This window comes from Apodemus sylvaticus, chromosome 2 (genome assembly GCF_947179515.1).
Source record: "Apodemus sylvaticus chromosome 2, mApoSyl1.1, whole genome shotgun sequence".
In the NCBI taxonomy this organism is placed as follows: domain Eukaryota; kingdom Metazoa; phylum Chordata; class Mammalia; order Rodentia; family Muridae; genus Apodemus; species Apodemus sylvaticus.
In genome coordinates, this window is record NC_067473.1 from 22882117 (window position 1) to 22899829 (window position 17713).

Below are 17713 nucleotides of genomic sequence, written 5' to 3' on the forward strand. Positions count from 1 at the left end.
TGTTGGTTTTATCTCTAATAGACTTCTTGTTCTTCTTAAATGATACAAATTACTCAAATTGCTTTGGAGGGACTACAAAGTTAGAAGAATTCAATTTGTTCTACAAGGACATTTGATGTAATTAAATTTTGAAATATTTCTTGCTTTTCAAATATCAGACTTTAGATAATACTTTTCTAAAAACTTTAGCAAAGAACTCTTATTCCCATTTCTCCCTGCCTTGTCATTTCAGTCTTAGACATAGAATAATCCTTTCATCAGCTCTGCCACCCTAGCTGCCTGAATTTCACTGTGCCTTACAATGCTGTCCATGTCAATCAGAAATTATACATCCTATTAAAATGAATAGATCCTGTTAAGGAGCACAATTCAGAACAATGGATGTCTACAGTTAGGTAGATGGCTCTCTCTCTCTCTCTCTCTCTCTCTCTCTCTCTCTCTCTCACACACACACACACACACACACACCACTGTAATGTAATATAATCTCTGGTTTCTGTTCTCTTTTTCTACACCTGTGACTATAATATCCTGTCAGATGTGCCTACTTGAGTAAGAACTCAGAAACTCTATGACCACAACAAGTTACCTTTTGGGTCATTACAGAAATGTAAACTTATTCTCAGAGCACTAGTTACACTGTGCATGAAATTCCAATGCATCCTAATCTGGAAAGTGAAGAACAGTCCGGGGCCTTGATGCCTCCCTGCCTGTAGAACCACCATGCCATGCATCAATATACTTCCCTGGCCTTCCCTTCAGAGTCTTTTCAGGTTCTGATCCCTGTTCCCACTGCATTCACTCGCAGGCAGCTGTGGTCTCAATGGAATGGCCAGAGTGCTCTTTAAAAGCTAAAAGGCACGGACCGGATTTGCCCCTCTGCTCCTTCTTCAGCATTCTTCACTTCAGCTGTCTTCACCTCCAGCCTTCCATGCTCCTCCCTGAAATGCCAGGTCCTTGCAGGCAGAAAACCTTTCTATTTGGTTCCCTCCAGTCCCAAGACGTCTTTCTTTCTGCTGACTTTCCATATACTTAGAGAGTGGAAAAGCAGTTTATGTAAGACAAATGCTAATAAGAAAATGATGCTCTTTACAGAAAACATGAGGTACTTTGGTTATGGAATGGGTGGGTGGATGAGACGGTGGCTAGCTGACTGGCTGTGTGGATGAATGGATGAGTGGGTGTATGTACGTATGAGTGGTGAGTAGGTGGAAAATGGATGCATGTATGGTGGGGTGGGGATATGTGTGTGTGGTGTTAATGAATGGATGGGTGAGTGTGAATGCATGTATGTAAGCATGTATTTATATATGAGTGGATAGGTGGATTGATGGCTAGATGGGGAGTGTATGTATGTGTGAATGGGTGGATGGATGGACAGATGGACAGAAGGACAGATAGATGACTGCATAGTGTTTCCAGTTACTCCTTTCCAAGCACACTGTGCTTTAGATAGGAAACTGTGTTTTTCATTTCGTTTATTTGCTTTTCTAATCTTATAGTATTCTCAGTCACGAAGTATCCCGTAACAAAATCAATATAAATCACTGAGATTTCCTCCATCATAGCGTATAAGTTATAGCAGACAGTTCTGGTAAGACAGTACTGAGAAAGGCATCAACTGACGTTCAGCTGAATCATCTTCAATATGAATCATTAAAAAGAAACCAGTCGGTTTGGAAAAATGAATTGTGTGGCGATCCTGAAGGATGCTCATGTGAGCAGAGCCTGAGGAGCAAACATTGCCCGCCATCCTTTTCCATCGAGATTTCCAAAGGGAGCAAGCACGCTTGGGGGTTCCGTGTTTTGCTTAGAACTGGCCTGCCTCCATCACCGAGGCCGAGTGCCTTCCTGCGTGCCGCCCAGCTCTCGCTCCTCTGCTGCTGTTTCAGACACACCTGCAGCTTGCTCTGTTTCTTGGCGTTGGTGTTGGTGGCAGTCAGTGACAGCACTGGCTTTTAACTGTCCATCTTTCTGGAATGAGAGGAAATTAAGATCCGTGAGGAACAATGTCTTTCCTGCTCCGCCCCCTCCTGTATTCTGAGCTTCAAAGCCATCTGTGGAAGGTGTCGGGGCTGGAGAATAATGAAAACATTCAAAGTTCATCTTGATAACATTTTCTTACTTTCGGTCAGGCTCCACTGTGCATATTTTTGGTTATCAGTGAGCTAAGATGCATGTTATGTAACTGTTCAAATGAATGAGGGGCATCTAATTCACAACAGCATGGAATTCTTCCCACTGTTCACACCTATTCTTTCTGTCTCTACCTGATCACTATAGGAGCCTCATATTGTAGAGACTCACTTTGAAATCTTTTTTTATGTAAAGTAGTTGCTTAATCATTTCATAGCAATTTGAAAACAAATCGCCTTATGATTTAACAGTAGGCAATTAACATAAATGAACTCAAATAACAGTTAACATAATTTCAAGAGCAGTTACTTTTGTAAAAGCTTTTGTAAAACATACTTGACACCTTATATAGTTATTTACTAATACATTTAATAATCAACTAAGAAAGCGTGAGGAATTTGGTATCATCTACACTTATATAAGGAAGTTGCTGTTCATATAAGACAAATGCTAACAAGAAAAAGATGCTTTTTAAAGAAACCATGACTTACTGTGGCTGGGATGAACAGATGAACATGGTAGAACCTGGACTCTGGTGTATGTTAAACCTTAGTGTAGTGTAAAGGAGTAATTTCAAAGTAGTGGAGAATGATTGATAACACTTGGTGACTAACACACCTAACATCACTCTTTGTCATCTCTGAACCCACAAATGAAGAACCATGCTCTGCAATATTAGAAATTGAGCTACATCCACATACACTTAAATTTATATCCATGTGCACACAGCCATCTTTGTTTAACTATAGTAATGTTTTGAGAAATGGTTAGGTAATTTTTGTTGTAATTCTTGTCGATATGTGACCATCATGGAGTGTTCTAACACAGGCCGGGATAGTATGGCTTTGCACACCTGAGCTCTGTGGTTATAGCTTATTGCTGCTAGACTCATCCTGTCCCAGCATGCTGCCTTGCTGATCACTGTAGATGATTATAACACAAGACTTCTGTATCTAAATATAAATACTTATACATATGTATAAGCACAGAAAATACTACAAAAATAAAATATGAAACGTAATAAATGATTCAACTGTGTGGAACTCTTATGCTGACTGGAGCTCGCCAGACTGAAGTTTGCTCCACGTGAGTCCGTTGAGTGGAGAGTGCGTGTGCAGCAGATGGCGTGGAAGTCCACTCCACTACTGTGCACTACAATACTCTGCATGTAATCTCCATTCTTCAACAATAAATTGACTTAGCTTAAAGCTTTTTTTTTAATGCATGTGAGTACATGGTCACTGTCCTCAGAGACACCAGAAGAGGGCATCTGGTCCCATTACAAATGGTTGTGAGCCACCATGAGGCTGCTGGGACTTGAACTTAGGACCTCTGGGAAAGCAGTCAGTGCTCTTAACCTCTTAACTGCTGAGCCATCTCTCCAGCCCCCAGCTTAAAGCATTTATACTTAAATTTTTTTAATGTTTAGACTCTTGTAATAATACTTAAGATATAAGATATATACTTATGATAAAAATATGTTAAGGCTTTTTTTTCTGGTTCTTTTGTTTTCTTTTGTTTGTAATAGAAGTCTCATGGGTCCTGGGCTGGCATTGAAATCAGTAACCGAAAATGAATTTGAACTACTTATCCTCCTGCCTCCATCCCCCACTGCTGGGATTACAGGCCCGGGTAATGCAGTGCTGAGGTTTGAAGCACTGTTTTGTACCATCCGGTATCCTCAGCTACCTATCAGCTTTTGTGTATTTACTTTATTTAAAAACATTTGCAGGAGCATCAGTTAAGGGGGCGTGGGCTGCACACCTTTAATCCCAGCACTCACGAAGCAGAGACAGGTGGATCTCTGTGAGTTCTAGGCCAGCCAGGGCTGAGTAGAGAGAATCCGTCTCAAAAAATAAAACAAACCATAAACATTTGTGTGTGTGTGTGTGTGTGTGTGTGTGTGTGTGTGTATGCTTATGGAAGCCAGAAATGTTCCTCAGTAAGAACTACTTTTTTTTTTTTGAGATATCATTATTTCTCTCTGGCCTGTAGCTCACCAACTAGACTAGATCAATCAGCCAGTTAACTTCAGAAATCTGCCTGTCTCTGCCACCCTACTGAAGAAATTGCAGTTCTGGGCCACCACACCCAGCTTTTCATATATGGGTTCTGGGAATCATCTCATTGGCCCTAAAAATCATCTATTCTTATTTTGATCCTTTTCAAATGTTTCTTTTACAAACTAAACATGACCGCTAACGTGGCACTACACAGTGTCAGGGCCATCAATATAGTGGTCTGCAGTACCATATCCTGTCCCACTGGAAGATCTTCAGGGGTGATAACACGCAGTAAGCCTATGACACATGCCTGGGATACTTCTGTCCTAATTACAGCTTCTACTGTTTGTGTTGAAATATCAACAACCAAAAGCAACTGGGAAGGAAAGGGTTTATTTCACTTTACACTTCTAGGGAATAGTCTATCCGTGAGAAGAGTCAGGTCAGGAGTTCGGTCAGGGCAGAAACTGATGCAGAGGCCATGGAGGAGTTCTGCTTACTGGTTTCTTCCTCAAGCCTTGCTCAGCCTGCTCTCCTGTATGCTTTGCACCTTTGCAATGTGGCCACCAGCAATGGGCCCAGCCCTCCCACCTCTTTGTTTTTTTAATTGAATATAATCTTTATTTACGTTTCAAATGCTAAAACCTTTCCTGGTTTCCCCCTCCCCCAAAACCCTCAACCCCTCCTCCCACCCCTGCCTCCAATTATATGCCCCTCCACCTGACCCTCTCCCACCTCCCCCCCCCCCCGCCTCGATTTCCCTTTGATGGAGCATCTATTGAGCCTTCATAGGACCAAGGACCTCTCCTCCCACTGATTGATGCCTGCCAAGGCCTTCCTCTGTCACATTTTTGGCTGGAACCATGTGTACCCCTTGATTGAAGGTTTAGTTCCTGGTAGCCCTGGGGTGTCTGGGTGCCCAAAATCATTTTGTTCTTCCCATGGGGCTGTAAACCCCTTCAGCTCCTCCAGTTCTCCCTCCAATTCCTCCACTGGGGATCCCACGCCCAGTCCAATGGTTGGCTGCCAGCATCTGCCTCTGTATGTGAAAGGCTCTGGCAGGGCCCCTCGGGAGACAACCATGACAGGCTCCTTTCCGTATGCACTTCTTGTCATCCATAATAGTGTCAGGGTTTGGTGACTGTTTATAGGATGAATCCCTAGGTAGGGCAGTCTCTGGGTGGCCTTTCCTTCAGTCTGCTCCACACTTTGTCTCCATTATTGCTCGAGTGTTTTGTTCCCTTTCTCAGAGGAACCAAAGCACCCCCACTTCAGTCTGCCTCCTTCGTGAGGTTCCTCCCTCCCACCTCAATCACTAATTAAGATAATGCATCACAGGCTTGCCTACAGGCCTGTCTGGTAGTATCATTTTCTCATGAGTGTCTACCTCCCCAAATGTCTCTACCTTGTGTCAAGTTTCTATAAATCTAGCCAACACAATTTCCTGAAGAAAGATACTCCCACAGGGCTTGGGAAGAGGGGCAAAGGGGAGGGAGAACTCTAAAGTAACCATTGAAAGTATGCTATTGTAAATAGATAGACTAATAACAGTTATTACTATCATTGTCCAGAATTATTTTGTGTAATATGTATGCAGTATTTTATGAACTGGTAGTACAGTTGGTTTGTGTGCACCAATGTCATCACAAGCACATGCGTGATAGGTATGATATTACCTATGATATTACAGCTATGATACTATGATATACTATGATATTACTATGATATTACATTGTCAGGTAACAGGAAATTTTTTACCTGTATCATAAGTGGATAAGACCACTGTTGATTACATGTGTACACAATCCATTCTTGACCAAACTCATCATTATTCATTCCTGACTCTCTGTGTCTTTGGGACAACTTGACTTACCCATACAAGCATCTCTGAACTGATAAAGAACTGATGCCCACAATTACAACTAGTACCAGCTGGTATGTAAAATGTGTGGAGTAGTGGCTGGGAAATATATGAAAGGATAGCAACAGCTAGTCCCGAAAAGCATGGAAGAGAGGAGCTGCTCTCATTCACTGTTGTGGGAAATGAATAGTGCTTCAGCTTCTATGAAAATATGAGTCAGGAGCCCCACACGACAAGCAGCCATATACAATGTGTCTAACCAGTGAGACTTCCCTTTAGGGAGACAAGGTGCTGCAGTGGACCCACTGAAGAATCACGTGTAACTTGACTTTGAGCATGTGTTAGTACCATGTATCACAAGCTAGGAGAGCCAACATTACTACATTTGGTCAAAGATATTGTCATATAAACAGCCGTCAAGTTTCCCTTGACCGGTGTCCTGATATTCATCTGTAGATACATACATTTCTGAGAATATATTTTGTGTTTATTATTTTTTAATAAATAGTAGACAAACTAGGTTATGAAAGAAATTACCCTCAGTCAGACAGCTGTATTTCATGTTTTCAATGTTATGTTCTTCCTGTTTTACTATTTATTAACTGCTTGATCTAAAGAGCAGGATCCTTCTATGCCTGTATCTAACTGTGGTCAAGTCAAACAGTATCTAGTGAAAGGGCTGAATTTTCTTGAGTGTGGTGGTGCCAGGTGTGATCCCCACACTTGGAGAACACAGGGAGGAGTCCTGCAAGCTCAAGAACAGTCCCAGGGTTGCATCGAGAGGCTGTCTTTAAAAGCAAGTTATATATTTGATACTTAGATTGCTTATCACTTTTCTTTTTTTTATTTCAGAACGCTTTACCGTGTACAGCTCTAAAAGCCTTAGACAAGCATGGAATAAGTAAGTCTTTACACAGATACTTCTCTCTCTCTCTCTCTCTCTCTCTCTCTCTCTCTCTCTCTCTCTCTCTCTCTCTCTCTTCTGCAACTAGCAGCAGGGTTTCATTCACTGTTGCTGCTACTCATCCATTCATTAATCCCCTTCTGCATACCATTGATTCATTAAGCCCCTTCTGCATACCATCTAACATGCTGAGAGCCAACAGGAAGTATGGGCTCAGGTTCTGAGAACTATTGCACTGTGTGAGAATGGTAAATTCTGGAAACTACTGTGGCCCACCTTAGAACCAAATTTTATGAAACATTTTAGCATTGGTACAGTAACACAGAATATACCATAGTAACTGACTTTCTAACAAATGGCATTGACTACCATTACTGAATGATAAAAATGGACGTTTCTTCACTTGAAGTCTAAATACTCCTCCCCTCTCCCCCCAATTTCTTCCATTTTATCTGATCTTACAAAATACTTTTATTTATTGTATAAAGGTTTTGTATCATGGTTAAAAAGGTTGCTACAAGGTCCTGACAATCTTAATTTAATCCCCAGAACCCATATAGAGGGAGAAGGAGAGAGAATTGACTTCATAAAGTTGCCCCCTGACCCCACATGCAGGTAGAGGTCCACACATGCCCACAGACAGGGTAATAACAAGCACATGAAATATATTGATTGGTTTGAAACTTGACAGAATAGGAAAATTTGGGCTTTGCAAGTCATCCAAGAGTCTTCATTGCAGACCAACCTGTGAGCGGAACCCTGGACACTGGAAAACAGGGCAAGGCACCCCTTGGTTTTCTCAGCACATTTCAGACACCACACTGAAAGCAACCTAACTGCATCTCCTTCAAGTCTCATTCCTTCTAATACGTTCTCTGTAGAGAATCTGCTGTAACAATCTTACAATGTATTGTTGCGACGGTTTAGTTTTTGGCACTGACAATAAAAAAAATAAGCAGCATTTTGTTCAAGAATGTTTTTGATCAACGCTGTCAGCCGAGATGGTAGACAGGCGACAGCGAGAAACTCCCAGAATGATTATATTATGTTCTGTACTAATTTGAAGGATTTAAGCATTTTTAAAATTAATTGTGTTCTTAGAAGAATGACTGGAATGATCACTTTTCTCTACTACAAAGCTTTTTAAAAATAATGCATGTGGTTCCTTTTAATTATTAGGATCTGTTCACTGTACGAGGCAATGAATTCCACGATACTTTTCTCATTTACCCTCTTCATATTTCATGGCTAGTTAAAGCTTTGTTGCATGTGCATTTACATACCGCCTTTTCTTTACCTCTCCCCGTGTTGAGGGACACCAGGTTCGGTGTAACTTGGCTGGTATGAACCTTGCCATGCTCTTCTCGGTGTCTCGGTTCAACGAGTGTCTCCATAGTGAGCTCACAGAGGTTCTGCTGCCTGTGTTCCCAAGGGCAGTGTAGCTGGATCTTTGGTTAGTTGTTTTCACCATGTAAAGGGTCCGTTCCCTGGGAGGCACACCCTCTGCAGGCTACATTCCAAATCAGTCCTGTTGTGGGAAGACGGGGCCATGGGTGGACTGGAAACCATCAAACTAACAAAATATGTTAAAATCAGAAAGATAAATATTGCGTGTTTTCTGTTTACACAGAATCTAGGTTTCACACACATACATGAGCATACCTGTACACATGCATGCACACACAAACATGTGAATGATATGGCAGTAGCATAGTGTGACTATTCAGAAAGAAAAAGGACTACTATCTGGGTGAAATAGGAAAGGATAACATAACTGCGTAGGATAAGCAATGATGCATTTTAATGAAAACATGAAATCCAGTCTCTTTGTACAATGCATATATGCCAATAATAACCATTTTTACCTTGTAGATTTTTTTTAATTTGTAGAAGTTAATAAACTGAAGCAATCACTGAATTCTCTTGTACTGTAGTAATGGATTCAAAATAATTTCCAAGAATTCAATTTATTTGGATTATATTTGATGATATGCTAACTCCCCCCCCCAAAAAAATAGGTTGCCATTAATTAAGGCACAAAATTAAGTAACAATATTTAAAAAGTTAAAGCTCAAAATTAAGTAACAATACCTTTAAAGGTAGCATTATCATAGCTGTGGAAGCTTGGGTGGGGGGTGGGGGGTTGTTAGCCTGCCAAAGAGTATGGGGATTTCTTGAGCCAGAGAACCTTCAATCTAAATAGCTATCAGATAATCCAGTCCACTTGGGAACCACATCTGCCCTAGCTCACAACAGTGGAAAAACTCAGCTGATTTTACTTGTATCAGTAACCATGAGCATGATTTTACCTCCTGATATATTTATATAATATTCGATAATAACCGAGCAATGGTAGAGGATATAAAAAGATGCAGTAAATATCCAAACTGAAAAACCTAATATAATGAAAAGTATCAGTTTAAGAATAGTGATTCTTTCCTCATACTGAAAGTGCATGATCCAGGAAATCTGGGGCTAAATGGAGATAAATCTGAATTTCATAAAAATACGTCCTATGTTTTAACTGTTCCAAATAGTCCATTTTATTTCACTGGAATTATGAAGAGTCATGCTATTTCTCTTGTAAATCTCTCCATTTATAGTTGTCTGACATTGGCACGTCTGTGCAATTCACCAAGAATTTCAGCCACTTTAAAAGGTCTTTTATTATTTTGGCTGTAGAAGAAGCCTTAGTACACATTCTCCAACAAAGTGAAGGGTGAGATTCCAAGAACGCGTTTGCTTTGGAACTCTTTAACAGCTGAACGAGTTGGGAGATTTGAAAGTTTTTGAAATGAGAACTAAAGGCAAACCACTAAGTCAAAGAGGACACATCTTGACGTACAGCTCATGGCTGGGAAAGCGAGGCCCACGCACATCGGATGGGGTCAGGTCAGGCTCGTCCCTGCCCCTCCCCTGAAGTGCTGGTCCTGCATGCAATGCTTGTGTTCATTAAGCACAACTGATTGTCCCTAAGAATGTGTATAGTTGGTATTTGTAAATGTGCAGTAAATACCAAGGTCATGATGACGCTACCTATGGGCATGGAAACAAAAAAAAAAAAAAAACCAGAAAAGGATAAATACTTCTCGCTGTGTTTCTATAGCCTAACAGAGCCATAAGCCCAGTTTTGGAAATTTGAGAAATTGCCCAAAATTGAGGTTTTGAGCTTTCCTTGAATATTTTAACCCAATTTGAAGTTTAACCTTCAGAACATATTTTAAAGATGGCCTGCTAGATAGCTGTACTATACACGCATAAAGTATGGTGGAGGAAGTAGTGTTTGGAAGAGCAGTCTTTCCTTTTGTATATTTATGTTAGAGGGACTCTACTATTTTTTGTTGTTGTTGTTGTTGTTGTTGTTGTGGTGGTGGTGGTGGTGGTACCTGATGTGTATCATTAGGATTTAAATCAGCACCTTCTCAGGAGGCAGAAAGATCATCTTTTCCATTCTGCCATGTTCGAAGTTGATTTAGAATTACCTCACAAAGCAATATAAGTAAGTAGGTTAGAGATGGACATTTCCTGGCCAGCGTAGCAATACGATAGCGGTAAGAACACGATCGATACACTAGGGGGAGCAGTTGAATCAGCCAGATCCTAAAGTCAACCACTTGCACATTTTGCTCACTGTTGATGACTTTTGTTATAATTCTATTTACTTCAAAGTAGCGGTTTTAATTTATTTAGTGCCTGGAGAGTTCCCTTCATAATATTTTCAAGAAAATTATTCTCTGCATCATTGATTGGCTTTGGGGTGGAGGAGTATGGGGTGATCAGCTCTAAAGCCGACATTTTGGAATCACATCCTCTCCTAATGTGAGGATGGCTGCGATTACCAGCTGCCTGTTTCTGCAGATTTCAATACAGCAATAGATGGATGCGTGGAGCCTAGTTTCTCACCACATTCTGTTCCCTTGAAAATGTCATTTTCAACATGTCAGCAAACAGCTGTCGTGTTTGGTCTTGGGCATGCATAAATGGTATGGTTTCCAGGCCCGAGAGCTCCCTGCTTGCTCAAACACAGGCCAGAGCAGATCCCGGGACATTTGTTTTCATAATAATGAATCGTTAGTTCGCCTCCTCAAAGCATTGTGTGGGTATGCGTTAGGCAGATCCAGTAAACCTCTTGGCACCTAGGAGTTTGCAGACAGGGAGTCCTGAGAGGAAACTGGGAGAGGAGCCAAAAATCAGAGATGTTGTGTGGGTCCTGGAAGGTGTCCTAGAGCTTCCAAAACCATGTAGAATTAGAGTGTCTGAAAACATACAGTTGGGACATGATCGGCGACAAAGAGAAATAGCTGAAGGGTTTTCCAATTACTGATCAATAATAGCAATATGGAAACAGGGTGAGAGACGAATAATCAATGCAATTGAAAAATTACGGTTTGGGAAGTATTCCCCTGTGAGTCTCGTGAAAGGAACCCAGTTGTAGTAGTATACCTAGGAATAACTAGGTTTGATTTGTTCTTAGCACATCTTTGGGTAGAAAGATCCCCTCCACATCTGATATCCTCCTCTGTCTGGGCTCTCATGCAGCAGAAAGAGCAGGATAGAGTGGAAACCTGATTGTAATCATCGATGGAAAAAGAGTATGTTTCCAGGATTCTGAACACAGTCCGCCAGCTCACGCCTTCTTTGCAGCTCTGCTGCGGGAGTGTCCTGTTGTGGGAGGAAGGTTGGATCCAGAGCTGAGTGCAGGGAATGGCTCTGCCAGTCACCCACTCACTTCCTGCAAGTCAGACTCCTCACCTCCTCCGCAGGCTCTCACTGTCCTGAGGGATTTATCCCCTGTTATTTTATTTTGTGTCATAGCCGGGTTTCTTGTCCCTTTTATTTTTTAGGGTAGCAAAAAAAAAAAAAATCCATTGTCATTAACAGTTCGTGGCGGTGGTGAGGGCAGGCCCCATGCGGTTGGCTGCATGTCAGGTGACAGGTTTTGTTCTTCTGATGGACAGGAAATAGCCATCTTCTCTCTTGCTAATTGGCAGTATGTGCCAGGCTTGGGAGTTGGCAACAGTCAGTGTTTTTCATCCTTTGGATTACGTTTTGGCCTCTTCATCCAAAAGTACACAGGCTTCTGGTGTGGTTAATGCCATCCTTCTGCTGGGCAGCTCATTAAGGAGGAAAACCCAGCAGCAGTTTCTGAAGCAGCCCAGAGCTCCCAGGGGCAGGTAGGCTGCCAGGAGAGGCCCTTCCTCAACTGTGCCCTGAACAGAGTCCAACAGGGCAGTTCCGCTTCTGCCAACATGAAGTGGGCCGTCGTATTCTCTGACCATTGGACCCACGGACCAAGAATGACGTCTAAAAATGTTATTTCACATTTCTGGGAGGCAGAAATCTGGATGTCTCCAGCCTGTTCCTCTGCCCTGAGTTACAGAAGGCAAAATCACATACAGACCAGTTTTCTCTCTCCCTCTGTTGTAAGGTGGGTAGCCTTGGTCAGTGGTAAGGTCCGCCCACCATGGAAAGTAACCTGTCGATGGCCTTGAGGCAATCAGTAATAAACAGGGCACCACAGGAAGCCATTCTGTTTACATGGAGGTAAAGGATTCCCTGTGCAGCCGTGAGCCGTGGTGAGGCGAGCAAGCCCACCCCGAGCTAGCTCAGACATAATCCACTTTGCCTGCTTCAGAGTAGATACGTTCAAAATTATGCATGAGGGAGGACTCACTGTCTGTTCTTAGCGCAGAGTTTAAAGGAGATTGTGTTCAGGAAGCCTGCTAATAACCGCAGGAGTGACTTGACGTCTCTAATGCAGACACCAGCAGTACCCACTGTTGGAACCTTAGCTTGTCTGCTTTGGGAGCTCAGCGTCAGCCCAGTCTGAATATACTCGAATGATACGTAACGACTCACATACGGCTAGTGGCTACCGTCTCCAGGAACACAGTTGTACATCAATATGTGAAGTATTTGCTTTTCAAATGTCAACCAGGCTTGCACAAGCATGGATAGAATGTCTAAAAGACATTGCATTTTACACCTAGATGTCTGGAGATCTTCCTTGGTATACAAAACTCTGTGTGTGTGTGTGTGTGTGTGTGTGTGTGTGTGTGTGTGTATATATCAAGAATATATACATAACAAATATACATAATACATAATATGTGTATGCTATATATACACATATACACACATATGTATATGTAGTATACACATATTAAATATATCAAGCATATTTAATATTTTATTTTTATATTATTTTATTTATATTTATATGTATCGTTTGTATTATGTATGTATTTATGAATATATTTATCAAGTGTGTATATATATGTAAAATGTATATACTTATAAACACTCTGAGAAGGCAGTAGCTCTGGAGTGTAATGGATCTGCAGAGGAAGAGAATCAAAGAGAATCAAGAAGACACCCCTCCCCTCCCTCTTCCGACCGCAGACGCCATGCTGCTCCCTCCTAAGAGGCTCTGCCTATTGCCAGTGTCTCTTCCTTTCTCCTCCTTGTGTTCTCCGTCTCTCTCTCTTCTGTTGGGAACTGGTAGGGGTTGCACGCACAGTTCTCTACCTCTTTTGAACTCCCTGAAGGATTCACCTCTCTGCTGTTGTTCTGATCCCTTGATCTTCCTTCACTTCGCTCAGAAAATATGGCAGAAGCCAGATTCCTGCTCCCGCCGAGGAAATGCTATCGAAGGGGGCTCTATTTTCCAAATAAACTCCTAAATGGAGTGCAGGTCCCTCTGCATTGCACCCTCTGCGTACATATATTCACATGTAAGCCTTAGAGTGCTGAAAATTGCCACTTTTTATAATGTCACGCATAAGTAGAAACACTGATTTTTTTTTAAAAAAATTTTTTTAGAAACTCCTATAATTTGATCCCTTTCCTTAGCCCGTTTTTGCATACTTTTCTGTTGATGAGGAAATGTTTATGAATTTAGTGACTTTTCCACGTCCATATGATTAAGAGTGTGGAGAAAGATGATTTTAACCAGCAGCGTTACCCTTCGCCGTCGTTGGCACCTACACCACCCTAACTGGCTGTGGTAAAAGGAGGTAACCTCCTCACTGGGGGCCTTTCCAATGGAGCTTCTCAGGGCTCGTCTCCCACTTACCGAATGATCCACATTGATGTGGGTGTCTGCCGTGTGTGCATGGTCATCCTATACACCCAAGAATATGCAGTCAGCGCCTGCTATTAATAGGAACCAAGTGTGAGCAGAGAAGATGACGAAGGCTGCACTCTTGGCATGAATGACAAGAGACAGCCTGGAGCCAAGATCATCTTTGATGGTCTCCACCAAGCTCTGCTCTTAGATCCTCTGGGAGCCCTGTGATAGTCAGAAGCTCACGAATCTCTCTTGAGCTCTGCCACTGAAGACCTGACTATAAATGACCCAGTACCTCAACACCCTTAGTCCCTCACATACCCTGGTTGCCTCCCATCATGATTCTCAGTGCTCCTTGCCTTCCCCTGTCAGTCACTTTATTTCCGAGGAAACATTTTTATCTTGGCCGTGGACGCTGCTTTTCTACGGGTCCCCGGGCAGCTAGAGTGCCCTTCTGCCTTCCCAGGAGAGCAGGCTGAACTGCTTCAGCACCATTTTGTTTTTCTCATAAATACTTGTGCGAAAACAAGATCCCGTTTCCCCCATCAGTTCCTTCCTAAGAGTGATATGTTAACAAATAGCATTGTACATAATTAATGAAAAACTGTGATTTATCCTAAATCTTGAAACACATCTTTGAGACAGTTTTCCCAATTAGGCTGAAAGAAACCCATAGACAAATTGCTGTTACCAAGTTCAAATGTGGAGTAGATTTTTCCCCCCTATGGTGTCCTGAATGCCCAAAAAGAATGAGTGGCTTCAAGTCAGATGTAAAGATCCTGGGTGTCCACACTTGATCTGTCATTTCATCAGTAAAACTGAAAGGAATTGTTTCAAATGTTGAGAATGCAGAGGGAGGTGACTTATCTTTTGCAGCACAGAGAGTAAAGGCTGGGGGCGTGGCCTTGCTGCCTCTGTCTCGCTTGTGACCTTCTCTTCAAACACTGGGCCAATTCCATACCCTTAGGCATAAATCCAGAAATCGGTTTATCTATTAGGCTAATGATTTTATTAGTCGATTCTCTGTCTTTATCAACAACAATAATGTAATACATATACATGTACATGCACATACACATACACATGTACATATAGAAAACTTTCTAGTCCACTCATTTTTTGTTTTTGCCTAAGAGCATCTCTATATAATTTTCAGCAACTGCGTTGTAGAATGTCAGAACAGTTTGCTTTTGGTATGCAATTGATATTCTCTCTCTCTCTCTCTCTCTCTCTCTCTCTCTCTCTCTCTCTCTCTGTCTCTCTCTCTCTGTCTCTTGCTGTCTTGCTGTCTCTCTCTGTCTATCTATCTATTCATCATCTATTTATCCCTCTCTTCTCTCTTTGTCTCTCACTGTTTCACTGTCTGTCTCTGTCTGTCTCCCTTGCTCTCTCTGTCTCTGTCTCTGTCTCTGTCTCTGTCTCTCTCTCTCTCTCTCTCTCTCTCTGTGTGTGTGTGTGTGTGTGTGTGTGTGTGTGTGTTATTGCTCAGTCTGCAAACGGCATCTATGTGACAAGGATCACAATGGGAAGAGAGACTGACGCCTGTCCCTGTCCCTGTCGCACTGTTTTACTGACTGTCTTTGTGTATCTGTATATGAAATCTTTGCTAGTCCTCAGCTGCATTTAATCCCTCAAGACTTGATATACAAACATCGTGCCAAACAGAGAACTTCCCTTAAATTATTCAAATCTCCCCATAAGTGATTTCCCACTCTTCCTGAAGTGAAAAACATTTGATCATAAATTCAATTAAATCAGCTATCATCTTTGTGATGTTTGTCCAGATAAACCCTTTAGTGGCTGAACTAATAACTACACCAGCTGTGGGGCATGGAGAGAGGGAGAGAGGAGAGAGAGAGAGAGAGAGAGAGAGAGAGAGAGAGAGAGAGAGAGAGAGAGAGCAAAGAGGGGAGAGAGAGAGAGAGAGCAAAGAGGGGAGAGAAAGATATGAGAGGTGATGGAGAGAAGAGAGAAAAGGTGAGGCAGAGAGGAGAGAGGGTGAGAGAAAGAAAAAAGATGATGAAGAGGGAGGAGACAGAGAGAGAGAGAGAGAGAGAGAGACGGACAGACAGACAGAGACAGAGAGAGCAAGAGCGAGAGAGAGAGAGACAGACAGAGAGACAGAGAGAGAGAGAGTGAGAGAACAAGAGGAGAGAACATAAATATGTCATGGCTGTTGGAGAAGAATACATTCAAAGTAAAGAGGAAGGCCTGATCTCCTTTCCCATGCCAAACTGTAATGTGAGCTTAAAAGCTGAGACTGAGACTGAGGCTGAGTGTGTGGCTCTAGACTCATTTGTTTAATGCACTCATTTAGAGTTGAGTTCCCACTGACTGAGCTTTACATCAACACGACACTTTGGAGCTGTTAGTAACAGCTGTAGATCCACAGGGGCCACCCTTCCTCCTCTTTCTTCTGCACCCTGTCCTTCATATTTAACACACAGGCAGAAGGGCTGCTAGCATGCTTACAAGTTTCTTAAGAAAGATTCCATGGGACTATAGGGCTTCTTATGACTTGCCATACATACATCAGCTGAAGATTCAGGGTCTTTAAGCTGTAGGGTATATGTCGGTTGCTTCTTTTCTTGTTCCTAAAAGCTTGAAACATGCAGATACAACATGCAGAAAGGTAAGATTTTCCCTATCTTACCTTTACAAATGATTACAATTAACTTGCCTCCGTGAACCTTACACATGTGCCTGTAGGGGGCAGCATGCTCTGAAGAAACAACAAAACACTCCAGGGCAGCTGGTTAACTGTAAAATATGAGGTAAGTAGCTATTTTTCTCCTCTAACAAAATGGTTAGAATTTCTCCAATATAGAACCCAGATATCTGTTTGCTTAGATTGTTAGGTGTTATCAATAAATTTGGTGGTTTTAGGAATGGGTTCAGCTACTTTGGAAGCTATTTAATTAAGGGTCTTGTGAACTAATCCCCTAATGAATAAAGGAGCCAATCACTGGGTGAGTAGGCAGGATTTCCAGGTTGGATGGAAAGAGAGCGGAAGTAGGAGGGAGTCAGCTCTTTTTGGGACCAGGACAGGAGAGGAGTAAGATGTAGCCTTTAGAGTTTCCTAGTATCATGGCCATATCCACAAGGATTCACCTCCAGAGGGACCAGATTTCAATAAGGCTTACAAAATTAGGTTTTAGTTGTGTCCAGAGACCGAGTTACCATTGTTTCTGAACTAAGCTTGTACTAGGTTTTCCTTAGCAGTTCATTAGCTAGGTTCTAGAGAAAAAGGTACAGTGGCCAAGTGGCCAAACGTGGGTTTGCCTGAGGTGCTCCACAAAGGCCGTGGGGGATTTGAAGCACAGGATTAGCGTGGTAGCAACCCACCAGTGGGACCCTATCGAGCTGAGTGGAGAGATAGTGGAGTTCAGAGTCAATCTCCACTAGATAAAAACAGGGTGGCCATTGCCCACCAGTGTATGGCCGACCAGGGCAGAGGCACAAGCGCAGGAACGAACCAGTTCTACTTTTTTAATATTTCACTCAACAGTGTGTGTGTGTGTGTGTGTGTGTGTGTGTGTGTGTGTGTGTGTGTCTATGTGTGTCTGTGTCTGTGTTCTCTCATGCACATGAAGTCCGAGAATAACCTGTGGGAACTGATTTCCTGAGAACATCTGACTCCTAGGGATGGCGCTTAGGTCACCAAGCTTGGTGGCAGGCAACGTTATCTGCTGAGCCATTTTTCTTGCTAGTCCTCTGGATCTTTACTGTCATCTGGGAGT

General features: G+C 42.3%; 1 protein-coding gene across 2 annotated transcripts in view; it reads left to right on the plus strand.

The window, feature by feature from the left end:
• Positions 1-17713, plus strand: part of Cdk14 (cyclin dependent kinase 14) — a 557511-nt gene that overhangs the window by 434325 nt on the left and 105473 nt on the right. For both annotated transcript variants that reach the window (XM_052173165.1, XM_052173164.1), the window contains exon 12: positions 6853-6901. In XM_052173165.1, the coding sequence (XP_052029125.1) occupies positions 6853-6901 (49 nt within the window). The remainder of the gene's footprint in view (positions 1-6852; positions 6902-17713) is intronic.